The sequence below is a fragment of the Paroedura picta genome, chromosome 6, assembly GCF_049243985.1.
Source record: "Paroedura picta isolate Pp20150507F chromosome 6, Ppicta_v3.0, whole genome shotgun sequence".
Lineage (NCBI taxonomy): Eukaryota > Metazoa > Chordata > Lepidosauria > Squamata > Gekkonidae > Paroedura > Paroedura picta.
Genome location: NC_135374.1, coordinates 26,587,841 through 26,613,863, shown reverse-complemented (window position 1 = coordinate 26,613,863; position 26,023 = coordinate 26,587,841). Strand labels below are relative to the sequence as shown.

At 40.3% G+C, this 26,023-nt stretch overlaps 1 protein-coding gene and 1 long non-coding RNA gene across 13 annotated transcripts in view; one reads left to right on the top strand and one right to left on the bottom strand.

Moving 5' to 3' along the window:
- Positions 1–26,023, bottom strand: part of NBEA (neurobeachin) — a 438,607-nt gene that overhangs the window by 359,888 nt on the left and 52,696 nt on the right. For all 12 annotated transcript variants that reach the window (XM_077341872.1, XM_077341873.1, XM_077341876.1 and 9 more), the window contains 14 exons: positions 19,599–19,796; positions 18,896–19,029; positions 16,475–16,583; positions 13,826–13,978; positions 11,200–11,368; positions 9,661–9,740; positions 8,592–8,654; positions 8,406–8,503; positions 5,306–5,398; positions 4,109–4,217; positions 3,644–3,725; positions 2,486–2,609; positions 1,502–1,694; positions 266–1,282 (listed from right to left, as the gene is read on the bottom strand). In XM_077341872.1, coding sequence (XP_077197987.1) covers positions 266–1,282; positions 1,502–1,694; positions 2,486–2,609; positions 3,644–3,725; positions 4,109–4,217; positions 5,306–5,398; positions 8,406–8,503; positions 8,592–8,654; positions 9,661–9,740; positions 11,200–11,368; positions 13,826–13,978; positions 16,475–16,583; positions 18,896–19,029; positions 19,599–19,796 — 2,622 coding nt within the window. The remainder of the gene's footprint in view (positions 1–265; positions 1,283–1,501; positions 1,695–2,485; positions 2,610–3,643; positions 3,726–4,108; positions 4,218–5,305; positions 5,399–8,405; positions 8,504–8,591; positions 8,655–9,660; positions 9,741–11,199; positions 11,369–13,825; positions 13,979–16,474; positions 16,584–18,895; positions 19,030–19,598; positions 19,797–26,023) is intronic.
- The window catches only part of LOC143839623 (uncharacterized), a 116,025-nt gene that overhangs the window by 77,002 nt on the left and 13,000 nt on the right, over positions 1–26,023 (top strand). The window lies entirely within an intron of this gene.

Sequence of the window (26,023 nt, the reverse complement as noted above, 5' to 3'; positions counted from 1 at the left end):
CACTTCTGGGAACCATTTGAAAACATCTGCATAAAAGTACAGTCAGGGACTCATTTTTATTTACACTTTCATACGTCATTCCTTTAAAATAAAATGCAGCTGGAAAGCAGGGGAGAATAAACAGCATTTGAGGTGAGTAGAGATGGAATATGCAGACAGAACACTGAAAATCACCAATATGAAGTGGTCCCACTTTCAGGTGGTATACAGTGAATCATTTTAATTATACAGCAGCACTGGTACAATTGCAATATATAAAACTTACCTGGGTTGTAGTAGTGGTTTGAATTTTTCTGATTTCTTTCCCTACTTCTTTGCCATCATCTGATCTTTCTGTATCTGATATGATACTCCCCGCATCAACATTTGGTACAGTTTTGCCACCAGAGGACTCAGTCTCCAGGGTTGTAGCAGTCATCTCGGCATACTCTAATCCTTTGGATGATGAAGCCAGCTCTCTCTCAGAAAGAGTGCCCATTGCATCCACAGAGGTATGAATCTTGAATTCCTTGTCCTCTATTATGCTCGAACTGCATGCTATGTCAGCACTGCTAGTCATATGAGCAAGCAGGCCAAGATCATCATTCACACCAAGATGCATTTGAGTCTCTTGCATATTTGCAATAGTAATGTGATTGCTTGACAGTTCGGGGAGCAGTTTCTCCTCTGGGCTAGGTATTTTATCAAAAAGAAATGAGGTATTGGTAGAAGGCTCATCCTTCTCATCAGCCAGTGTTATCAAGGGTCCATTATCCTTCTCTTCGCTTTTTTTAATTATGCCAACACTCCCATGAACATTATTTTGAAGTTTTTCAACAGCAGCACTATATACATTGTCTAATAAAGATTCTACTTCCACAAGAGCGCCGTTTTCTCTTGTTACCAAAGTCTCCGGTGATAAATCCATATCGTCCAGCTTTACTTCAGTAGCTTCTACCTTTTCTGCTTTTATATCAACTAAAAGATCATGAACTTCTACATGCACCCCACCCCCTGGTCTATCTGAGCTAACAAGTACATCATCAGACACTTTTGTTGCAATAAGTAAGTCCCTGGTATCAGTACTAACAGGGTAGTCCGTTTCACTTTCTGGGCTTTGGCTTTGTGAAAGGTCTTCTATTTCACGAATTTCCATTCCACCTTTTGCTCCAGTTGTCTGAGATGAAAGGCCTGAGATAGTGCTCACATTCCCTTTTTTCCCCTTTTTTATATTCTCCTCTTCTTGTCTTTGATATTCCTCATACATTTTTGCTAGATACTCCTTGTGAGCTTCGTAAGTGACCTTAATATAAAGCAAATTACAGTTTCAGAAGGAAAGTCAATACAGGATCATTTGATTGCTATCAAGAATTTTGCTGATGGGCAAAAATTATTCTGGAAAAATGATAACATGTCATACTGCCTGTAATCCACAAGATGGCACAAAATTTCATCTATTGCAGTATGGTATTTGCTGTTTAATGAAATAGTAGCTAAGCTAAAGTTCAAAGCAACCACTTACCTTGGAATGGGCTATGGAAAGAGTATCAACCCAGACCCTCCATCCTCCCCACTCATACTTTATTGCATGGTATAAAAGGATGCGGAAGATGTTGTACACCATCTCTGTAATTTTCTGTTCTTCAGAATTCTTCGGGTTAATATATCCCAGGGAAAACATCCAATCCTGCCACACTGAACACTGAAGTAAACATCTAAAATAAAAATCAGATCATCATCATTATATGGCATTTGACAACTTCAAATTTTAAGTACAAGGAACAAAAGTGTTATTGTAATTTTTCATAGAGGTCTTCATATTTCACTCTAAATGAAAATTTAAGAAGGAAATCAAGATATTCTAGTGTTTAATAGGCATGTATTCTAGTATGAAGTTTTGTGCTGCTGCCTGTAAAATCAGTCACCTCGTGGTAAGGTGACCTTTCTGTGAAATTGCATATTATGATTTATCTATTTTAATTCCAGTTTTATGGGTCAGGCATTGTTTTCCCCCTCCTGTTTTATTCAGTTTGTTTCTATTTTATGTTTTATATTGCTCACTTTAAGACAGTTTAAATAAAAATGGGTTGATAGTAGTAAGAATTACTCAAGGTGGGAAATGATTTGTCTGTTACTTACTAATAGGTTGTAAGGTGCCTACAGTGGAAAGGTACATGTAAAAGTCAACTTTGGTTCAATAATTATAGATTTCAATAACAAAGAACTGAATGACAAGCTACAATGGAAATAAGGAATTTAAAAATACTGATAAAAGATAATCAGGAACAAAGTATGAAGACTGCAACAGCTCCTTCAAGGCCAACAATATATTTTTGTACAATGTTATCCTTATTTTTGGAGAGCCTCTTTTTGGAGAGCCAACCTTAAAATAGAAATACGCTACAGCGATTTTTCCTCACTACAGCTGCCACCTTGAATTCTATAGAGGCAGCATATACATTTCCTAAATAAAATGAATTGCAGAAAGACTGTATTCTTTACATACCTCCTGTTTTCACGGCTATTACTAAAAAGTTTTATCATATCCGATAAAAACAACCGCCGTACTTCCATCAGTTCTGCACTTGGTGTGGAATTCTTTAATAAAGTTGCCACTACCTTAAGAATCACTTAAAAGAAAAATATATTAATGATTTTTTAAAAATCATCAGAGAAAATCATGCAATTTGTACCAAATGTTCTAGTCTTAATAATCCTGCACAATGTTTTTGTGTGTCCTAGAACTTATAATGCAACAGAAAGACAGGGAAACAGAAAGACAGTTGATAGGCAAATTCCTGACATTTCATCCATTAGTGGTGTATAAAGGTAAAGGTATCCCCTGTGCAAGCACCGAGTCATGTCTGACCCTTGGGGTAACGCCCTCCAGCATTTTCATGGCAGACTCAATACAGGGTGGCCTTGCCTTCCCCAGTCATTACCGTTTACCCACCAGCAAGCTGGGTACTCATTGTACCGACCTCGGAAGGATGGAAGGCTGAGTTAACCTTGAGTCGGCTGCTGGGATTGAACTCCCAACCTCATTGGCATAGCTTTTAGACAGCCTTTCAACCACTTACCACTCTGCGCCACAAGAGGCCCTTATTGTGATATATTGTGGTGTATAGCAATGACATTAAAAATCAGTTCAGAAATAAAATTTACCAAACAATGCCATTCACCTCTTGAAAGGATACAGAATGGAGAGAGAAAAGCCAGACTACAGCAAAATGGAAAGGGGCCTTCTTTTAACTTATCTGAGTTTGTTTTTGAGAAGGGGGAGGAGAATGGGAAACTGAAGGTTGGAAAAATCCATTATTTGTTTGATCCCACTCTTTATATACAATTATTTACCTACAAGAAGAGACTGGGCATATAAGGAAAAGGAAGAGCCTTTCCTCCAGCTCTCATACACTCCTGCTTTTACCCACAAAAGGACAGGGAAGCAAGAGATGAGAATCAGAGCACTAGAGAGGAGAACTAATTATCCCATTCACATGCTCTAGTTTCTATCCATACCTCTTCTACTGTGAGGTAGAGGAAGCTCTGGAGCCCTGACACAACCATCCAATACATAAGTATATGCAAAAATCTTTCTAAAATCACAAAAGAAAAAGGCTAACAAAATTAATTATAAATTATGCCTCAAAGAATTTTTTCTTACTTGGATTCTGAATTTTCACTGTAGAATCTGGCTCTGGATGCGGTTTATGAACAACCTGTGTACACACTTGTTCCGTCAATATCTACAATACAAGACAGTTACATTTTTTCTAATTCTTTCCCATCATGTATCAAATTCAGGGGGAAGGGTTGCCGTGTTGGTCTGAAGAAGTAGACCAAAGTTTAAGACCGACAAAGTCCTATAAGCTTTCATCTGCATGCACAATTCTCTATTTACATGGACATGAAAGTTTATACTGTACCTTGAGTAAAACTTTGTTGGTGTTAAAGGTGCCACAGCACAAATTTTGTTCCCCAATGTATCAGTTCATATCACTAATTAATAAATCAATAAGAAATTTAGCAGTAGTGGAATATAATATACTAATGATAGAAATAATTCACCTTCTCTAATAATTCACTCAACTCATATAGCCCATTACTGAGAAGTTTTAACACTGTATACCTCATAAAGTGTGTTATAAGTTGTAATGGTCACAGTATTAGTATGCAACATCAGTCTCTCTCCAAGGAGAGTGAACAAACTGTGGGTATGCATGATTTCAACTTTTCGCCTAAAAGAAAAACAAACATTGACTTCAGCATACATTGTTAAGAAGGTTTAGTTCAGCAGAAGATAGCATTCACAATTTAACTTAAGAAAATTGCTTTAAAGACTTTCCATTGCTTCTCTCCTTAGCAAAAAATTACTTTGCTATTTTTGAACTGCCTAAAGTCATTTCAAACTGTAGATTAGGATCCCAAACTGGGTTGTAACTTTTCTGCCAGAAGGCCATGAAAACAGGGGTGAGGATGAGGAATAAATATAAAATTTGGGCTTGCCTCCTTATAAAATTTGAAAAAGCCAACAAACATAGCTTGCACCTTGATCCTGTTATATATTTATGAATGCTAAACATTAATTACTCATTCCATGAATTTATGGAAGGTGAAAATGCTAACCAGTTATTTTGTGGACACTGAAAACATGGGCCCTCAAAAGTACAGTAAATTCAGAGATGGGTCCACTTCAAAAAAAATTGAGAACCGACTAACAAAAATTGTTGCAAGACACACTTTGGCAGTCTAAACGTAAGATGCCAGACTCATTCAGCTGTTACTATATACAACACCTTTAAATCAAGAGATCTGCTTGAGATTCCTAAAGTACAAATTTAAAATTTAGGTCATTGTGCTGGCTTCTGTCTAGTACCTCACTCCCCCAAGCTAATCTAACTTGCAGGGCCATTGAAAGATAGCAGTTCTAAGATATGTTACACCTTGTGTTTTTTTGAAAGAAGGGTAGGATATAAATAGAATAAAATTAATGAAATTATAAAGTAAATACACTATACATTTTCTTTATAATTAAAAACAACAGAAATACAATAGTGAATGGAAGATTTCTTTTCATTCAGTGAGTTGGGTCCAGACTAAATTTTCTGCAGGGAGGTGGTTTCCACTGATTGCCTCTTCCTGGTGGAGACTTCAATTAGCCTCTCGTGATGTTCCTAAGTGTCTGCTATCCTCCCAGAAGCAGCATCTCAGGTAAAACAATGGGGTACAGTGGAAGACAGTGGAAGTCTTGTGGAAAAGTTAATCAGGATCCAACCCAGTAAGTCAAACAGGAGGCATATACTAGTAACAAAAATAATGCACTTACTTATGACCCAGATGTTTGAGGAAATAGCCTAGAACCTTCAAAGCTTGTACCCATATACTTTCACTTTTGGAAGCCAATAATTTATAAATTACCCTGGAGTGTAAAAAAGAAAGAGAAAAAAATCAAATTCAAAAAGCAGTGCTTTAAAAATGTTTTTGATGACAGAATTATAGAGGCACTAGTAATCTCTCTATTAAAAAAAATATTTAAACAAAGCTGTTATTTATCCAATGGTACAGTATATGCTAACAAAAAAAATCCTTTCCCTAATTGCAAGTTAAAATGTTTACCTTTCTTTCACTGAATTTTACAAGCCAAACTAGAAGGGATGGTGGCTATGGATCCATCCCATGGTCACCAACTCCATTTTTGAAATATTTGTAGTTCTTTAAAAATTGCCATGCGGCCCTAACCTGGATAAGCCTTGTGGCAACCCAAGGAACTCTTGTGTTGCAGAAACAGGTGCAGAAACAACCTGTTTTGGAAGTTGGAAAGATGCAAGAGGGAAAGAACTCCTGGGGCCACTACCCAGAAACTACTACTGTAGAAACTACAAAGGTTTCTAAAATATCATTAGCAGCTTCATCTTTTAGTTTCGTACTATGTGTGCAGAGAAGATGTCTCTGTGACAAGTAGAAAAAGTGAAATACATATATCCCCATGGTATTTTAGAAACCTTTGTAATTCTTACAAAATGAGCTCAAACCAGTTCATGAGCTGAAATTCAGCAGGAACTTGGCCCAGTTCATAGCCCCCAAGCCAATGTTCAGGGAAGGCACCTTCCACAAACATTTATCACACTTTCTACTGTTTGGTTTGGCTGTATGGATCATCTAAACCTAATAGCTGAGCATGTCTTCCAAGCTAGGGGAAGTGAAATGGACCAGTGAAATGGCTGAGAGCCATTTTAACCAAACAGCTGACAGGTGCATCCACCCCACCATTAGGCTGAAATGAATGTGAGCCATTTAACCCATCCATTTCACTTCCCCATTTCCAAGCACAGGGAAGCAAAATGGACTGGTGAAATGGCTCATAGCCATTTCAACCTGATGGACACACCCTGCTGCTTGGCTGAAATGGCTTGCAGCCATTTAACAATAACAGCTTGGTGAGTCCAACCATCAGCTGTTAGGTTTACATGGTTACAAGTCATTAAACACATCCATTTTAGTCCCCACCTGCCCCAAAGAGTGGGGAAGCAAAACAAATGTATTAAACATCATTAAACCCTTCCTGGGCAAATCCCCCCTCCCCTTTGATGTGGCCAAGAGAAATTGGCTAGTTCATGGAAATTTCAGCTTGAATCGGGATTCAGTTTGGGGGTTGCACTAAGCCCTGAACCTAACCAGAATGTTTAGGTTCATGCCCTTCGCTGCATTGATATGCAAAAATATGGATTACATACTTTGTAATGAAGATACCTTAAGACAAGGCCCACCATATAATAATATTCTTTGGTCTTAGGGGAAAGGTTTTCATAAGAAAAAGGAATTACTCTTGCATTTGCAAAACAAACACACTCAGGAACTAATCAAATAATAAATAACAGCAGAAAAATAATAGGAAACAACTAGGTTGTAGTTCATGACTTGAGTGGAATCTGAATAGTACTAATTTTCTTGTGACACACTCTAAGACCCATTATGCACGGCCGCTGCTGCAGCAGGTGGGGGTCTAATGGAAGATGTGGAGGAGGAAGCTGCGCAGCAAGCCATGTACGAACAGCATGGCGGCAATGCCCAGGGCAGCCAGGGGCAACGGCTGAAGAGACGGCAATGTGGAGCAAACAGGACGGGAGCGCAGTGTGGGGCATCCCAGACCCGGCCCGCCAAGCAGGCCGCATGCGCAGACGACACGTATGGCAGGTTTTCTCAGTGTGTCCAGGCCGCTGGAAACGGAACGGGGGCGAGCCAGCAGATGCAGAGGGCAAGGGAGGGTACAGCAGCCTGCAGCAGTCGAGGAGGGAGATCACAGGATGGAGCGCAGGACAGCTGCAGTGGCAGCAGCCCTCCCCGATTATGCACGCTCTGTATCCGGTGCTGCATCTGGTTGTGCCCTGGCCAGGCGTCAGGCTTCTCTTTCTTCCGCGTTCCCCTAACGCGGGTTTTTCGGCAGCCTGAATCGAACCTGCGCTCGACCTCTGCCAGCAGCGTGCATTATCAGGGATTTCCACCACCGTCATTCCAGCTCTGAGGTGGACCTTCACCTCCGTGCATAATGAGTCTAAGTATATGCAAAAGGAATGTATTTCCATAAACTGATGCTTACAAAGTTGATCCCCACAAAATGACACTTGTATTATGTAAATAGGTCTGAAATTAATCTGTTATCCAATTATCTAGTTATCAACAAATATCACAAACTTAAACAAATATTTGAAGCAATAATGCCTTTAAAAAGATTTCAGCCTTTTCATAAATTATTGTTTTGGCAGTGGGTAGATGTCTGTTTCCCATTTGTTAAGCATCATTGGCTGTACCAGCTGCTGAGATCAAAGGGAAAAACATTTTTATTGTGTATGACTACATATATAGGGAAAAATTAAACGATTATTTCTTACATTGTTAACACATTTGCTGAGCACACCTTACATTTGTTACTACCTATGCGAGATAATATATAAAAGGCCCCTGTATTTTATACCTGAATTTAAATTTTAAATAGAAAACACGATAGTGGAAAGTTTTTAATTATTCCACTTTGTCAAATAAACCATTTCTGCACAAGAGCAAACCCTTGCATCATCTTTCTTAAAGAACTGGACAATGCACATTTTTCTACACAAAAAATTGCATCCCCAGAAGTAGATCCAAAGCTTGCACCCGTTTACCCCCCAGTTTCCAAATCCTCCTTTACCTCAATAGGGTTTTTCCCCCTTTGGATCTTAACTGCTCTCTAACACCCTCACTACCAACTCCCAATTGTTCTAAAATTGCCCTTCTAACTGCTTTTCAACTGCCTCATCCCTAACACTCTCTCAACTCCCACTGATTGCTCTTAGGAAGAAGAAGAACTTAACCTGTCTATCACCGATACTAATCCATATCCTCATTTTATCAGCATTGAACTAAAGAACCTGAATATTTTAAGTTGTTACCGTATCCCGTTTCGTTGATCAAAAGCAGGTATCATGGATGCTGGATGCTCAGACATCAAAGCCACTAGCAGCTGAAGCACATCATGAATGTTTTCATCCTACATGACATAAGATAGCATTAGCAAAATATGTTTTCATTAATGTAGCATAAGGGACTGGAGTTTTGATTTAATTATACAAACCTACCTCATGCATTGTTAGTAAGTAATTTAGTATACTTTGCAGTTCATCTTCTTTAACTCCTCGATCCTAAAGAGAGTTGATGAATCTTTGTTACCACTTTGACCAAATTAAAACTTTATTTATGATAAAACATTTTTAACAGAATGCATTTCTCTGGATCTGAAAATCTAAGCTGTGCATTTATATTTGAATATTATTTTAAAAGTTACTGTTAGAAGTTAATTAAAAAAAACATTTTTGAAGTTAAAAAGCTTCCTCGAGAATGTTTGATTTCAATGTTGTGATCCCCATCAAATACTTAAATCTTAAATGTATAGCTTTAAATAGTTGGCTTTTATATGGTATATATATGTATACATCTACACCACTGTCAATCTTAAAATGATGTTACAGGTTCTGGTCAAACACTGTGGTTAATTATGCAATAATTTCAATCTACTCTCAAATTTAACAATACAAAATAGGAAAAATATTAAAGAAACTCTGACAGGTTCAGACTTTGGAATGCATTATGTGCTCTCATATAACAAGAAATAGTTTTTGCTCTGCCTTGGCATTCAAACTTGAGTGAGTTCTCTTGGTAAATCAACCTGACACTGTCATCCATTCATCCACTTTCCATGGCTTTCCCTGCAGCACTATGATGTTTTCCCAAGCATGATTTGGCATAATCTTTATTTAAAGAATGCAGTCCCATCTTAATCTGCATGCTGAGTGTATGGGATAGCAAAGATTTTCAAAACTATCAGGAACATTGGCATCATTTTGCTGCTACTGTTTCACCCCTACCCCCTATAGCAATATTTTTAAGCCAGCAGAAAGTCCTCCAGTGCTGCAGCTGGGGGCAGAGTAGCAACAGCAAGAGAATGTCAAAGTATACTGAATCCTCCCACATGGCTATTCCAATGCATATGCTGCTACCTATGCATCTGTAATATAAAAACTCTTTTGATAGATTGATAGCAGTGATATTTTATAAGCAAATAATTTAAAGCAATTTGTATCAAAGTTACATATACCCAGATTTTTCAGGTTTTACCAACAGCAATATCACTAAAATTCTGGAATTTACCTTCAGAATAAGCTGTTTCAAAAATAAAAGCATGAATGCTCGTAATGATATGATTTCTTTCTGTGATGGCCGAGGACCTTCTGAAATAAATTAAAGTCAGCAACTGAAAAATAATTTAAGCAGCCATTTTTATTGACAAACGTTTTCTAGTAAATGCATTCCCTTGAAGAGACTTTTATTCTGGACAGCTCACAACATTAACATATGAAAGGAACACAACAGAACACAGAACTGTTACTTCGAGCCTGTCCATTCTACAATGTGTCCTTGAAATCTTCTGACAGTCTATCTTGTAGACTCAAAGACAAGCAGCATTCAAATAAATGCCATTGCACTTGGCACTGCTTCCTAGAATTAGAAAACCTATAAGCTAGCAACAAATTCACCGTAACATTAAAACCTGCACCTCCAGGGTCAGACTAAATGTGATGGGTGGACTTTGTGATTATGGGCATAAACAAAGCCATTTTGGCATAGCTTAGTATGACAACTGAGGCTCTATGTCTGAGAAACTTGTTCCGGCATATTGGTTGATGTATCTATGCAAAGCTGATACAGCTGTACCAGCTCAGGGGCCAGAAATTAGCAATGGCAGGGGAGTGTTAAGGAAGGAGAGGGATTTAAGCAGAATTTCAACACTTTTCAATCCATGCCCCAACTTGCAGTGCTAGCTAGCAAAGTAATATTCTAGCAAGAGGTGGCATATGTATGCATTTATTTATCTATCTGTCTGTCTGTCTGTCTATTTATTTATTTAATTTCTATACCGCCCTTCCATATGGCTCAGGGCGGTTTACATATAACATCATAGGGGATACATGGAACGAGTCAACATACAACATAGTCAATATACAACAATAACAACCCAACAGAGGTTCTAAGCAACAACTTCAGTGGTCCCAACAATAACAACATACAAGCTAAACTCCTTAGAGAGGTCAGGCTGCTTCAGGCCAAGGAGGGAATGTCAGAGGTGGTGGGGGGGGGGGAAACTGTGGTCAGTCTCAGACAAATGCCTGGTGGAGGAGCTCCCTTTTGCAGGCCCTGCGGAACTCTGGGAGTTCAGGCAGGGCCCTGATCTCTTCAGGGAGCTCATTCCACCAGGTGGGGGCCAGGATGGAAAAAGCTCTGGCCCTCGTTGAGGACCGACGTGCTTGTTTGGGGCCAGGGATCACCAGCCAATTGGCAGCGGCAGAGCGTAATGCTTTTTTGGGGGTATAGGTATGAACTCCCCCAGTGAATTCTATAGCAATGAAAAACACTGCTCCCCCCACCAACTGCCCACACTCAGCACGGTTTAGAACCTTGACTAATTCTGCATCCAGTAAAAGTACACCCAAGAGCATAACCAGCTAAACCACTCATATGTCAGATGGTAAGATGTACAGTACAGTACTATAGCTGTCTGGCATCATGTTATACAAGTTTCAATTATACAAAGAAAGGTTCTGCTGGTCAATAGGAGTGTTTTGGCCAAATGGCTAAGACTGAAAAATGAATGTTATCTGCTGCATCAAAACTGTATCATATTGTGCTTACCCAATCCTTTGGGAGTTATGCCACTCGAATCTGCAGGATTAACCACCCAGTAGTAGTATTTCAGTGTGTGCATTAGCTGTAATACTGTGCCAACTCTACGTATCGTAGTGTAGATTGTAGCAGTGCCAATAAATTCAGCAGATAGATAGGTGTAAAGTGATAGTTGAACCTAAAGAACATTATAAGCAGAATATATTAATCAATCCAATTTCCAATATTAGCCTTCAGTGAAAATTGCTCTATAAATATTACAAAGACAATTAGTGAAGGAAATAAAAGATTGTAATTTATACTGTCTTTATACAAGTGCCATGAATATGTTTTTCTAAACAGAAGCAAAACCAGCCTACTTCCTGAAACCATGGTTATTTTTTTATGTGGTCACTGTTTAAACAAAAGAAATCCTTCATCCAATCCAAACTTTGTTTAGGTATAAAAGAAACCACAGGTCTTCACTGTATAACATGTATTTGTTTCTCACTTTTTCTAGTATTAAGATTTCTGGCAGGCAGTGTAGCTGCCCCTTCCCCGATTCCAAAGAGTATAAAAGTGGGTAAAGAAGAATATCCCCATGAACTCCCATTCACTCTAACTACCAACGATTCTGATGCTCTCAACAATCAATCAAAAGCTGAATTCAACAATATTAAATTCTATAGTTTAGAAAATGTTTGAATGAAGCTTGCTCTCCAAACTGAAGTTTGCAAGTTTTAAAAATCAGGATTCTAAACCCAACTTAAGTGTGATTAGCACTAACTGTGCTAATATTCTTGTAATATTCACATTCAGAAAACCGAGTTTGTTCAGTCACCTCCAAATTATTTGAATGCTGAAAAAGCTGCACAGAATCAAATGAAAAACCTACTTGTCCCAGTGGTGTTTTACTATAAACAGGACTTTCTCACCACAAACCTTCCTTCTCTCTTGTTTATCTTCACATATATCCCCACCCAGCTAGTGGTGACTCATCAAACAGGGCTGAACAGCTCTGGCATCACTTCGGTGTAAATTTAAAAGGCAGCTGCAAAGAAACTCTTGCTGAATCACATTATTTTGTTGAGTTTGCCAAAACACATAATGGAAATTGTCCATACAACACTGTAATTGTCAAAAGCCGTCCACAGCACAATTTTCTGCTGTTTGGTTGTCTCCATATAGACAGCTGTTTCTTCTACCCCCTTGTCCTGTTATATCCCAGGAGAGAACAAGTGACTTTGCCATAAACAGGTAAATGACCTAGTCATGATCATGTGTTCTTTCTTCTAATATTTTATTTTTCACATTTTGGGACAAACCTAGCTTCACCTGAGCCAAAATGGAACCAGATAATTGAAGATAAATATAAAGAATTCCCTGCTTAGAAGAAACTCTCCACACCCTTCCTGGAATGATAATGAAAAGTTGTCAGAACACTTGTGTATGAATACAGTAGATATTGAGGAGATGTGCATAGTGAGAAACAGATATGTGAAGTCCTGAGGGGGAAACTGGAAAAGATCTAAGATGAAGGATATTTTCTCCATATTTCCCCCTAAATAGCTGCAGTCTTTTCTCCAAGGTTGGGGATAGAGGGTGGCATTGGGAGGAGTACCTCCCAGAATCAGGCCTTCACTTGAAGGGACTCACAGGGAGCGATACTCTCCGAGTGACTTAAAATCTACATTTGTCCCCTCAGCCAGGTGATCCATGGGTTTGGGTGGGGTTGTCACCAGTACACTGATGACACCCAGCTCTTTTTGTTAATGGACAACCATCCACTGATGGCTGAAGATGTATTTATTCAAAATAGAGGTCCTCTGGCTGGGTTGGTATGCAGAGAGGCAATGGATACAGCTCCCAACCCTGAACAGAGCTCAACTAACACCAGTGACTTCTATCAGGACTCTGGGCATGATTCTGGATGCATTCCTCTCATTGAAGGACCAGATCACAAGCATTGTCTGCATGGTATTTTTCCATCTGTGCCAGGCACAGCAACTTTCACTCTATCTCTCAATAACGGACCTAGCCACAGTGACCCATGCAACAGTCCCTCCTCGATTAGACTTCTGCAACTTGCTCCATATAGGGCTTCCCTGCTCCAGAAACTCTAACTGGTTTAAAATGCAGCAGTTCAGGCCCTCATGGGGACCCAGTGGAGAGCGCATAAGACACCAGGGCCTCTTATGCATGGCGGCAGCCAGGATGCCCCACCGTTCCCCGTGTATGCACGGGGGCGGGGCATGCTGGGCTGCCCCCGTGTAGCGCGCGCGCTGAACTCCGGGGCCAGAAGGTAAGCTGGCGCGGCAGGGGCAAGGGGAAGTTTGGACGGCCCGTTGAGGGAGTGGGCGGGGCAGGCCCCCTCTGCATGCCCAGGTAGGGGCAGGGGGTCGCCAGGGCTTTTCAACCTTGGCTCCAGGTGGTTTGCCAAAACCTACCTCCACATCAGGACCCTGGTATTCTATGGAAATCTCCCATACAAATACTGCTTATCTTCTGAGATCCATACAAATACTGCTTAGCTTCTGAGATCTGATTAGCCTGGGCTCTCCAGATCAGGACAGACAGGATTACAGTAAATAGTAAAGTTAACACATTTCCTTATTTTAATATTAACTTTAATATTGGTGATATGCAGTACACTTACCTTTGCAGGAGTATGTATCCAAATAGCAGGATTGAATAGTATGTGATCACATAATTGCTTCAATAGGGGTGCTCCATGTGAGAGTCCATCCAGATATTTTGCAAAAGACAAAAATTGTTCCAGAACTGCTCTTGTTATATGAACTCTGGATGACTGAATAAATTAAGAACAGAATTAAAACTCCTTCAAGAAAAATGATAAAGAAGAAGAATTGGTTCTTACATGCCGCTTTTCTCTACCCAAAGGAGGCTCAAAGCGGCTTATAGTCACCTTCCCTTTCCTCTCCCCACAACAGACACCCTGTGAGGTAGGTGAGGCTGAGAGAGCCCTGAGATTACTGCTCGGTCAGAACAGTTCTATCAGTGCCATGGTGAGCCCAAGGTTACCCAGCTGGCTGCATGTGGGGGAGTGCAGAATCGAACCCTGCTCACCAGATTAGAAATCCGCACTCCTAACCACTACCCAGGGGTAGCCAAGCTGTGGCCCTCCAGATGGCCATGGATTACAATTCCCATGATCCCCTGCCAGCAAATGCTGGGAGATTAGAAGCCTGGACTCCTATCAACTACACCAAACTTATAATAAGAAGAGTCCTGTAGGATCAAACCAACCTTTTCCAGCATTCTGTATCACACAATGGCCAACCAGTTCTTCTGGACAGCCAACAACAGGGTACAGAGACCTTCCCCTGATGCTGCCTCCTTGTTCTGAGATACAGAGGCTTAGTACCTCTGAATGTGGAGGTTCCCCTCAATCACCATCGCTAGTGGCTATTGATAGACTTGTGCTCCATGAATCCAATTTCCTTGTAAAGCCTGTATTATATTGTGCCACAATCCTTATCCATTGTTGTTCCACTATATATTTATGAAACAGCCGAGGGGGTGGGACGTGTCCGGCTGTCCAAGTTGGAATAGGACCAATCAAGATGCAGCCAGATTTGTCCTGATTGGCCATTCCCCTGCAGCTCCCGCCCTCCATCCCTGGACTCTAGCCTCTTTGCTCTCAGACGCCTCAGTGCCTGGAGCCAGTAGCAGGTAAGGGGAGAGGGCCCTGGGCAAAGGGTCATGGTGGAGGGCTTGCTAACCAGAACCTCTTGGCCTGCTGACTACTCGTTAAGGACTGCTAAGGAGCTGACTAGTTGACTGCTAAGGAGCTCTGTCGGCCCTGCTAATGAGCTGCCCAGCCCCCACCACTTGATCTGGCTGCGAGCTGCGGCCCAAAGCCACCTTAAGCTGCCTGGCCAGGGGCCAGGGGAAGGGACCCTTTCAAAGCCCGTTCTTAGGAACAGGCTTTGAAGCTAGTATATCCATAATACTGAAGAGCACCTACAAACACAAACATAACCATCTATAAATATAACAGCAGTCTGACAAATATACATGCTTCCCAATATAATACTACTATACTAATAACTGAAGACAAAGCTATTATTCTTTTGCATCGTTTGGTCATTTCAAAACCCACTGAAAAGCAACTCCAATTCTACTCTGCAAGAACAATGTGAAAAGGGTCCCAAAAAGGGTTCCATCAGAGATGTTTGCTACAGCACTTCCTAAATGAACAGTATCTAGTATAAATCGAATGTCAGAAATATAACCAAGTGCTCTTACATAGATCCTCCTTCAATGCAACTCCACAAATGAAAGTCTGCCAAGTTCATAAATCTGAGGATATATGAATCTATTCTCCAAACTTCCAAGAACACTTTTTTTGGAATCTTGTTTTATATTGCTTTGTTTCACTCCTTTTATATTGAGATAATAAACACATTCATATTGGTTGACGAGAGCTGAATATTTTATTACTAACTATGCCTTCATAAAATACTACCTGTGTAGAAACATCAAGAGCCCAAGCAACTAGCATCAAACTAAGCAGTAGTTATACATTCACTAGCAGAGGCTGGAGAGGTGGGATTTACCAGCACATCACAAAATCAGTCATACTAGGACAAACTATGATGAACTGTGTGACATCTTATTTGTGACATCTGTTTATTCTTTTCTGTCTCATCTCCTGAATATTCAAGATAGCCAAGATCAAAATGTGCTGCTGTATATTATTTTTCAGCCTCTTGTGGCGCAGAGTGGTAAGGCAGCCGTCTGAAAGCTTTGCCCATAAGGCTGGGAGTTCAATCCCAGCAGCCGGCTCAAGGTTGACTCAGCCTTCCATCCTTCCGAGGTCGGTAAAATGAGTACCCAGCTTGCTGGGGGGTAAACGGTCATGACTGGGGAAGGCACTGGCAAACCACCCCGTATTGAGTCTGCCATGAAAACGCTGGAGGGCGTCACCCCAAGGGTCAGACATGACTCGGTGCTTGCACAGGGGATACCTTTACCTTTACCTTTTTATATTATTTTTAAAGGAATGGAAGGGACTACCAAAAGGTTACTCTTGGCTTGGATAACTATAGAGATCGAGAAGGATCATAAGGAAAGAGGTGGTACTTGTACATGGCATATTATATACAGTAAGCTTAAGAAGAGGCGGGAGAATCTGATCTGTCACCTTGATGCTCAGATGAGGTACATTTTTATAATGAAGAAATGCTTTGAAAGTGATCAAACACATCTTAGTTGCATTGAAAAATTAGCAGTTTTCAAAGAGGATACCAATCTTAGTAGCATTAACAGCTTTAGTACTTACTTTTTCAAGGAGGTAGCCAATAACTAAGAATCCTTTTCCACCCAGCATTTGTTCTTGCATGGCTACTGAACTCTTAAGAAGTTCTACCAGGAAAGCCAAAAGGGTAGCACTGTATAAGAAGTATGGCACTGATTAGATTTCAAATTATTTACATTTCATTTTTGTGTCAGAATTTACTGTAAGCAAAAACTACTTGATTCTAATAATTTAAAAACAAGAAACTGACATCCCATCTCATTGTCTAATATTTGTATATTACACTCTGATCAAAATGAATTTGATCAAGTTTCTAATGCAACTAGGAATGTCTCTGTTGCAGTCAGTGGAAGCAGGGTTCTTCATAGTTGAAGTAATAAAAAAAAATCAGTGTTTCCTTGATACATAATTTGCTTCTCTAAAAAAATACACTGTGAATTCTAGCTTTAGACTATTCCAACCAGCAAATGATGTAAATACCATAGTTACTGCAATTATCCAAAACAATATACTGCAAGTCCCATAGATAGCCAAGAAAAAAACAAATTATATGCTGACAATATCCCAACTAAATGCTACAAAAGCATCAATAGAAATAGACTAGATCTGTCTACTATGAGCCTAAGATGCTTATGCAAACAGATCTTCCATGTCTTTCTCTTCTACTACCAGCCCATGTGAATGAGAAGACCCATGAGAGACCTGTGTGGACAAAAAAGTCATACAATACAGATGGCTTGCAAAAGGGATGGAGGTGCCATTTCAACACCCACAATGGATTGCTCATTTTAACCAAATAATAACATTAATCTACATGTACAGGATATGTAGGTGTTCCACAATTCCTATATCAAAGTAAATATCCACAATGATGTAAATATCTGATTCAATGAAGCAAGGAATGAATGGGAAAGAAGCCAATATCGTGACAGATTTTTCCCACTGCAATATTTGTTCTATAAGTCAATTGTTGTTGTTGTTAGGTGTCCGACCCATCGCAACCCCATGGACAATGATCCTCCAGGCCTTCCTGTCCTCTACCATTCCCCCGGAGTCCATCAATTACAAGATATCAAACAAACCCTTTACTGATAAAGTGATTATATTGCTAAGAAAAATGTCAGGAAGTATTGTATTCGATTTGCTTATTTTCTATTCATTGGTTTCACAGAGCCTGAAGAACTGGATAACGTATTATGAAGATAATGCATAGCCTTTAGAGTTACCTTACATTCTGGTTACACAAATATTGCCGAAACAATTAATATTTGGTTTCTCAAAAGAGTGGTATCATCTGCATATCTGAGGTTGTTGATATTTCTCCCTGCAATCATGATCCCAATTTGTGATTCCTCTAATCCCGCATTTCTCATGATGTGCTCCGCATAAAAGTTAAATAGGCAAGGTGACAGTATACAGCCTTGCCGAACTCCTTCCTCAATTTTGAACCAATCAGTGATTCCATGCCCGATTCTCACTGTTGCTTCTTGACCTGCATATAGGTTTCTCAAGAGACAAATAAGATGCTCTGGTATTCCCATCTCTTTAAGAACTTGCCACAATTTGTTGTGTTCCACACAATCAAAGGCTTTAGCATAGTCAATGAAGCAGAAGTAGAGGTTCTTCTGGAACTCGCTAGCTTTCTCCATGATCCAGCATATGTTGGCAATTTGATCTCTAGTTCCTCTGCCTCTTCAAAATCCTGCCTGTACTTCTGGAAGTTCTCGGTCCACATATTACTGGGGCCCAGCTTGTAGGATTTTGAGCATAACTTTGCTAGCATGAGAAATGAATGCAATGGTGCAGTAGTTTGAACATTCTTTGGCATTGCCCTTCTTTGGGATTGGAATGTAAACTGACCTTTTTGAATCCTGTGGCCATTGCTGAGTTTTCCAATTTGAGTGTAGCACTTTTACTGCATCATCTTTTAAGATTTTGAATAGTTCAACTGGAATGCTGTCACCACCACTAGCTTTATTGTTGCTCAGACTTCCTAAGGCCCATTTGACTTCACATTCCAGGATGTCTGGCTCCAGGTCAGTAACTACCCCATCATGGTTATCAGGGGTGTTAAGCTCGCTCTGTATAATTTTGCCACCTTTTTAAAATCTCTTCTGCTTCTGTGAGGTCCCTATCATTTTGGTCCCTTATCATACACATCTTTGCATGAAGGGCTTTCAATCTAGTGCATGCATAAAATCCTTGCCCTGAGGACTGGTATAGCCTAAGGAAAGTTGTAGTGGGAAAGGAGAACTAGCAGGCATCACTTCCCCATGCTTGCAGAAATAGGTGGTTTTCAGAGATTCCCTGATCCCACTTGCAGCATCTTATTCAATTCCCAAGGGTTCCCCAGGAAGGAAACATCCCATCTGCTGTACCCAATCCAAATTCAGTATTCTAGCAGACATTTTGCTTTGCTCATAAATTGTATGAAAATAAACTTACCAGACAGTTGTTTCCACTTGACTGTCATTTAGCTGTCGATTGTCTAATTGGGCAAAGAGAGGGAAAAGAACTTGGATTCCTCCTATTGAATGAATTGCACTATGGATCGAATGTGTGACAATAGCTTTCACATCCTACAGTAAGACAAAAACATTTGGTCCAGTTTATACTTAGTTTATATGACAACATTAATAGTACTATTTGTGTTCTAAAATGCAAGCTTAGACTTAGCTGGTTGCCAGTGAAAATAATGGGATTTGGAAGTACTTAACTGTGGCTGAATTGTGCCTTTTGTTCAGGGCATCTGTACACTTCAATGGTATTATTCAAAATAATCAAATAAGATAAACATTGCATCAACATTCATAAAATTGCTACTACTTATTCATTTAAACTATTCATTAAAAACAGAGTAAAATTATGTGGTTGGTAGGGACTTTATAGGCCATCTAGCTCAATCCCCAGATCGATGCAAGAATTCTAAAGATAGAGCTCATAGATGGCTGTCTGGTCTCTGTTTGAAAACCAACAATGATGATGAGACATAATAAATATCATTTCTTTTATCAGAAACAAAAGAGCAACCAGCTGAAGAAATGAAATGCTTATAAGACAATCATTTTAAAGACTCAATTAAAAATTGGCAGCTTTTAAGGTTTTATGAGCCATTAATAAATCATGAACACAATCAATACATACAGACCTGAAGCATAAGAGCATGCGGGGAGTGTACGAAAATTGAAGGATTTTCCTTTGGTGAGGACTCAAGGCATAGCTGAGCATCAGTAGCCTTAGCATTATATGTGAAGGCAATACTACTTGCAAGTTTTCCATCATACAGAACCTGTTTGTGGTGCTCAGCAAGATGGATATCACTCTCTGATTTAAATTTGAAAGTGCTCTGCAGCAGAAAAACAAGTCAAAATTGATTATTTTTATTATATTTATATTTAAATGCTCTTATATAATATGGAAGAATAGAAACAGCAATATTTTTCATCATCAAGAAACATATATTATTAGAATGCAAAAGATTATACATATATCTTATTTATTTACTATATGTTGGACAGTATCCGACTATTCCTTGTATAAAAAGTGTGGTTTATCCACATGCATCAGTATTGTTGCAGCTCAAAACATCACTCCTAGGTGTAAACTGCACGGAGCTTTTATTCCAACCCCAGATCGATTCAGTCCCTGCCCTCTACACAGAATGCGATTTCCGTTTGGATTTTGGGCGATTTAAATTTTCCTTCTGCAGCAAGAAGGATTGATCCGGAGTGACCCTACCTTTATTGTGCGATATCATAGAGTGCTTTTAATCCTCAATATCCGGATTGGGAAAGAAAGCTCCGTGGTAGAGAACCTCTGATAGGCTACACCTGGTCATGTGACAAGCTTGCCTTAAAGGAGAAGCCCCTCTTGGTCCTGGATTTTTCCTCCCTCCTCTGCCTTTTTCTATCCTCTCCCCCACCCCTCCAAGAAAAGAAAGAGGCTCCCTGCCTGGCTCCTCTCCCCCCCCCTTCAAGAAAAGAAAGAAAGAGGCTTGGCTCCCCCCCCCTTCTGAACTACCCTAACCATGTGCAGAAGACTTTCCTGTTTCAATAGGGGGGGAAGGGAAAAACCCGAGTTCAAAGCGATCTGAATTCAACAGGATTGACAATGGAATAAAGAAAGTAAATGCAGACTCTGCCCTAGGGTCACAGAATCCATTCAAAGTAACAGCTTCATACATTGGGAGGAAGGAGGGGGGAAAGGGAAAAAAAGTAAAATTGTTTTCTTTGTTCTCTTCCACTGAGGTAAATGACAATTTCATCCCCTTGTCCCCTCTCAGGCCAGCTTTAATCTTCATAACGGTTTCTCTGCATGGATGCAGCTAAACCACAACAGGTCCTAGCGGTCTTGGCACCCTAGGCCCACTAGTAGCCTCCCCCACCACCACCCCTCAAGGCTAGCTGGTTATGCATATACCCAGCCAGGCAAGGAACTGCCACTGCCCTGAGAAATGGGTGGATATGAATCCTGAAGGATCTGGTGATTGCTTGAGCTTCCTCTTTCCCTCTTTTGTAAGGACAAGGTGAGCAGGTCAGGTGAAAAGAGCAGCTGCTGCAACCTAGGCACACACAGCCCTAGGTGGGCAGTACATCACTAGCCAACACCCCACAAGCCAGATGGGCATGGATTCAGTTTCAGAGGAGGAACTGGCAGTCACATGCTCCTCTTCACTTTCTCCTTTGGAGGATGGAGTGGGGAGAACGTAAATGAGGTATAACAGTCCCAGCAGCCAATTCCACACACTCACCTATCATTCCATGAACCTGAGACATGCCACTCAGTGCAGAGGGCAATTCTGAAGTATTTCACATGAACATTTCCCCCCTCCATCTTCCTAAGTATTTCCATTCTGTCTTTCTGGTAAAAACACAATGTTGTACTTACCTGTAACTGATGTTCATCAAGGTGTTCTGTGCACACATTGAGGACTGTGTATGCATAGGCCTGCCATGACATATCATCTTCTAGCTTAGAATCCATAGGAGCCTCTGCATGCCCACTGGAACTACTGGGAACATTTCCCTTCCAACAGTCACACAGTCCAATAACACAACATCCCTTTTCCCCTTGAGGTCCATTGAGTTGATGTGAGCTCATAGCCAGGTAGGTAGGAGGGAATGTGTGCCTGCACAGAAGATCTTGATGAGCCTCAGTTATGGGTAAGTGCAACCCTATTTTCATCTTTGTCTCCTGCACAGTCCTACATTGGGATTTTTAGCAAGCTAACCACTCAGGAGGCAGGATGAGCACCTCAAACAGAACTTTATTGAAATACAGACTGTAATACAGCTTTGCCCACTGATGCCTCTCTTCTTGCATCCAGATCCAGCACACAGTGTCTTACAAGTGCATCAGAGAACAAGCATGTTGTAGCTCTGCACATCTCCTTCAATGGAGCTCCTTTGAGGAAGGCCACCAATAATGCCTGTATCCTAGTTGAATGTGCATGTATTATTAATGGACATGGTACCCCTGTTTTCAAGTAACATCACTGAAACAATCCATTTGGATAATTTTGTGACTATAAGCCTTTTTTTCCTTTTGAAAGCCACATATAACAAACAAACAAAAAACACTGTTAAGGTAACTTCTTGAGTCAAATGAAATTTTGAAACTACCTTGGGAAGAAACCATAAACTAGGCTGCATTACCACGCTCTCCTGAAATACTTTGAGGAAAGGAGGATCCATATGCAGTGTGGCTAATTAATTTACCTCAATGATGTAATCACTACTAAAGAACACACTAAAGAATTCTAATTATATTGTTGTCAAAGGCTCAAATAGCTTGGCCATTAAGTGAGACAGTACTAACAACAATAACCATGGCTATATTAGTCTTGGATTTGAAGTGCTGGCATTTAGGCAGGCCCTTTAGAAATATTTTAGACAAACTATGTGAAAATGTTGATTGAAATGATGAGATAGCTGCCAGATACACGCTAACAGACCAGTGAGACAAGTTCTTTCCTTTCAACTCAAAAAAGTGCTCTAATATAAGCTAAATACAATTTTTAAGGCAAAACACCTTTAGTTAATGTTCATTCCACAAGCCTGTTCCAGTTATTGCAGTATGAATGCCTTGCTGCCATCTTTCTCATCTGTATAAATATTTCTCTAACACCAGAAAAGCACCTGAACTCTTGAATAAAATCCTCCAAGTTGTCAAATGTATATTTGTCAGATTGTGATATCTTGTCTGCTCTATTCTTAAGAGATCGAAAACTACTAGTAAGTGAATATACAATCCTCAGACAACTATTTCAGGCTGGCAAACCACATTTGTCATAGTCAAAAGTAAGCAATCAAAATCAAATCTGAGTTCTCCCAAATCTTTTCCACCACTCTCCCTATTAGTGGAATGGGAGAGAAAACATAAAAGAGTTTCTCCACCCACTGAAGGGGTTAGATGTCCCACAAAGAGAGTGGATCCCATCCTGGTCACTCTTCTAGGAATAGAGAACTTCTTGTAGTAGGAATTTGACAACGGACTAAATCACTGCAAGAACCACAATTGAATTGGTCTCATATATAATCTAGCTAGGGGAGGAACTGCTGAGTGTAGAGACCGAGCAAACACTGTATAGAACATGCAGTTTGAAAACTGTTCACCATGAAGCATCTAACCATAGCCTTAAAGCAGGCTCCCCTATTTCAAGGTAGGACCCCATTCCTAACTGCACCATCTAGAACTGCACCAATAAACTGAACCTCTTGAATCAGCTCTAATTTAGATTTCATCCAGTTTATCACTAAACCCAGTCTTTCACAAGTATCAGTAAGCAATCTTAAATCCTCTCTCAACATCTCTCTAGAGCCAAGACCAACTGATCATCTAAAAAGGAATACATCATACAGCCTTTCAAATGTAAGTGGCGCTATTCATTTTGTGAACACTGTTGATGTGGTTGCCAACCTAAACACTAACTCTCCCCATGCCTTTGAATCTCTCTTTGAATCGTTGATCTGGAGATGGAATGAGGGAGTGGAATGATGGCACTGCTCCAGGGGATGCAGCCAGCCTCTGAGTCAAAAGCATATAATCCTATGTATCCCTATTTTTCTTGGCACAGGTCCTGTCTGTACCTTAGTCCCCCTGTGCCTTTTTTTCTTTGCTGCAGCTAAATAAAAGAATAAATAGTTTTCCAGTCTGGTGTGTTTTTTGGTAACATCACGCTAGGTAAATTATCCTGTTAGGGCTGCAAGCCATTCATATAGGATGGCATCACCGCCCAATAACTTTGCCATTTGATGGTTTCTTTTAATCTACATCAAAGTCTCATCGTTCTTTTCTGACAATCAAGTACTACCTTGGAAGGGGAGATCTTCCACCCTCTGACATGTATCCCCTGGCAGAGCAGTAGAAAGCCATATCTATCTTCGCAAAACGAAAGATGCAACCATAGATCTCATTGAAGTTGTGTTAATCTGCTGCTTTGGTAACTTCAGTGTCTCTGTTGGAATAATCTTTGCTAATGCTTTTTTCTCACATGACAATTCTTCCAAGTACAGATTCAGTTTTTCCTAAAGAAACAGCTGAAACTCTGCCATGATGACAAGATAATTGGCAATTCTGAGCTTACGCATAATCAAAGAATATATTTTTCATCCCACTACATCTCCTCTCTTTGTCCACCAGTGATGCATGATAGCGTTGCCACCCTCTTAGTTGCATCTCCTCTGTTACCAAGGACGACGACAGGGAATGTGTACCTAAATAGGTACAGCTATCCTATTCTACTCTAAAACAAATTCCATATGCTGTCACAGGGCTGGTATAGTTACTGGCTTACTCCATAACTCTCCTGCTATCTCTAATAATCACTCTAACATGGGAAAAGCCACCACATCTGGTGACTCAGTATAGATGTAACCAAAGATTATCCTTTGGACACTGAGAAGTGGTGCATGCATCCTTTACCAATGCCTTCACCTTACAAAACAACTGATTTGCATATAGGTCTAGATCTTATTAAGATGAGGATGACGCATTGCCCAGACCCTCTTCCCAAGCTGGGGCAAAGTCTTCCAACACTAGTTAGGTTACACGTCCACTCACTCCAGGGTTATGCAAATTAGTATGCCTCTCCAGATGAGAGTGGGCTGTCCCTTCTAGGCATAGAATAGCCAAGCTCCCCAATACAACAAATACAGTATAACTTTAATCACCTTAATAACTCATCTTCCCAAAGCAGTTTCAATCGACTGTTATGAAATGCATAACCCAAGAAGAAAAGGAAAACTCGGTTACTGCTCTACCCATGTCCTTGGTAAGTTTCCTGGTTCTGAATGCAGCTGAAGTCATTGCTGCTCTAGTAATATGGGCTAGACCATTACAGGTTGTCTCAAACATGAATACCATATGTCTTCTTGATGCAAAGTCTGATCCAGATAACTAATGTGACGCTGGAGACTTTACCACTCCAGTAAAACTTGTGGTGTCAGTTTACATGTTTTGTCATTGTTATGTATATATGGAGAACCTTCTGAACAACCAACATATTCCATCCTTCTTTTTGCCAAGACGGAATCAGGGCAGAAAACCAGAAGTTCTAAGTGTTTTAATTGCAAAACATAATTTATATTTGGAGGAACATAAGTTTTAGTGCTAACTACTACCATAACCTTGTTGAAGGTATAGAGAGCCAGTTTGGTGTAGTGGTTAGGAATATGGACTCCTAACTCTGGCATGCCAGGTTTGATTCTTCACTCCCCCACATGCAGCCAGCTGGGTGATCTTGGGCTTGCCACAGCACTGATAAAGCTGTTCTGACCAAGCAGTGATATCAGGACTCTCTCAGCCTCACCCACCTCACAGGTGTCTGTTGTGGGGAGGGGAAAGGGAAGACATATGTAAGCTGCTTTGAGACTCCTTCGGGTAGAGAAAAGTGGCATTTAAGAACCAACTATTCTTCTCCTTCTATATACTGATAAGGTCCCCAGTTTTGAGGCTAGTCCACACTCCTGCTGGAAATGGATACTAATTTGCTAATTTGGATACTAATTTGCATAGCCCTGCTTGGAGTGAGTGGAGGTGTGACCTAACCAGTTTTGGAAGACTTCTCCCACTTAAGGAGAACTGACTTACCACTCCCATACCACTACCTTTAGTTTGGGGACTCTTTCAGAGATGGTCTTACACTCACAGTTTGGTAACATTGTATCCCTTGCCCAGGTATAACATGCACAGTCTGTTCATCTGTCTGTGCCACCTTTGCTTCACATTGGGCACATTTCTTAAACAAGGTCTTCTGAGCCATTAGAGAATATGATCTCCCTTTCTTAAATTCTGACAGTAATTGCTGTCACAGTTAGCCAGGATATGGAGGGATTTCTTCCTGCAATCTGCTCTTTGGGGACATTTTGTCAATTTCCTTCTCAACAGATATAATGTATTATTAGAAGACAAACCTCTTCCTTTACTTGCCTTCTACAAGGCTGTGCAAATTTGAAAAAAAAACCTAATTTATTTGGAAATTTGTTGATGGTCAAGCAATCATGTATGCGATATTTATTTGTCCAGCATTGCATTATTTTACATTTTCAAGTTACTGCAACATGGCTTCCAAAC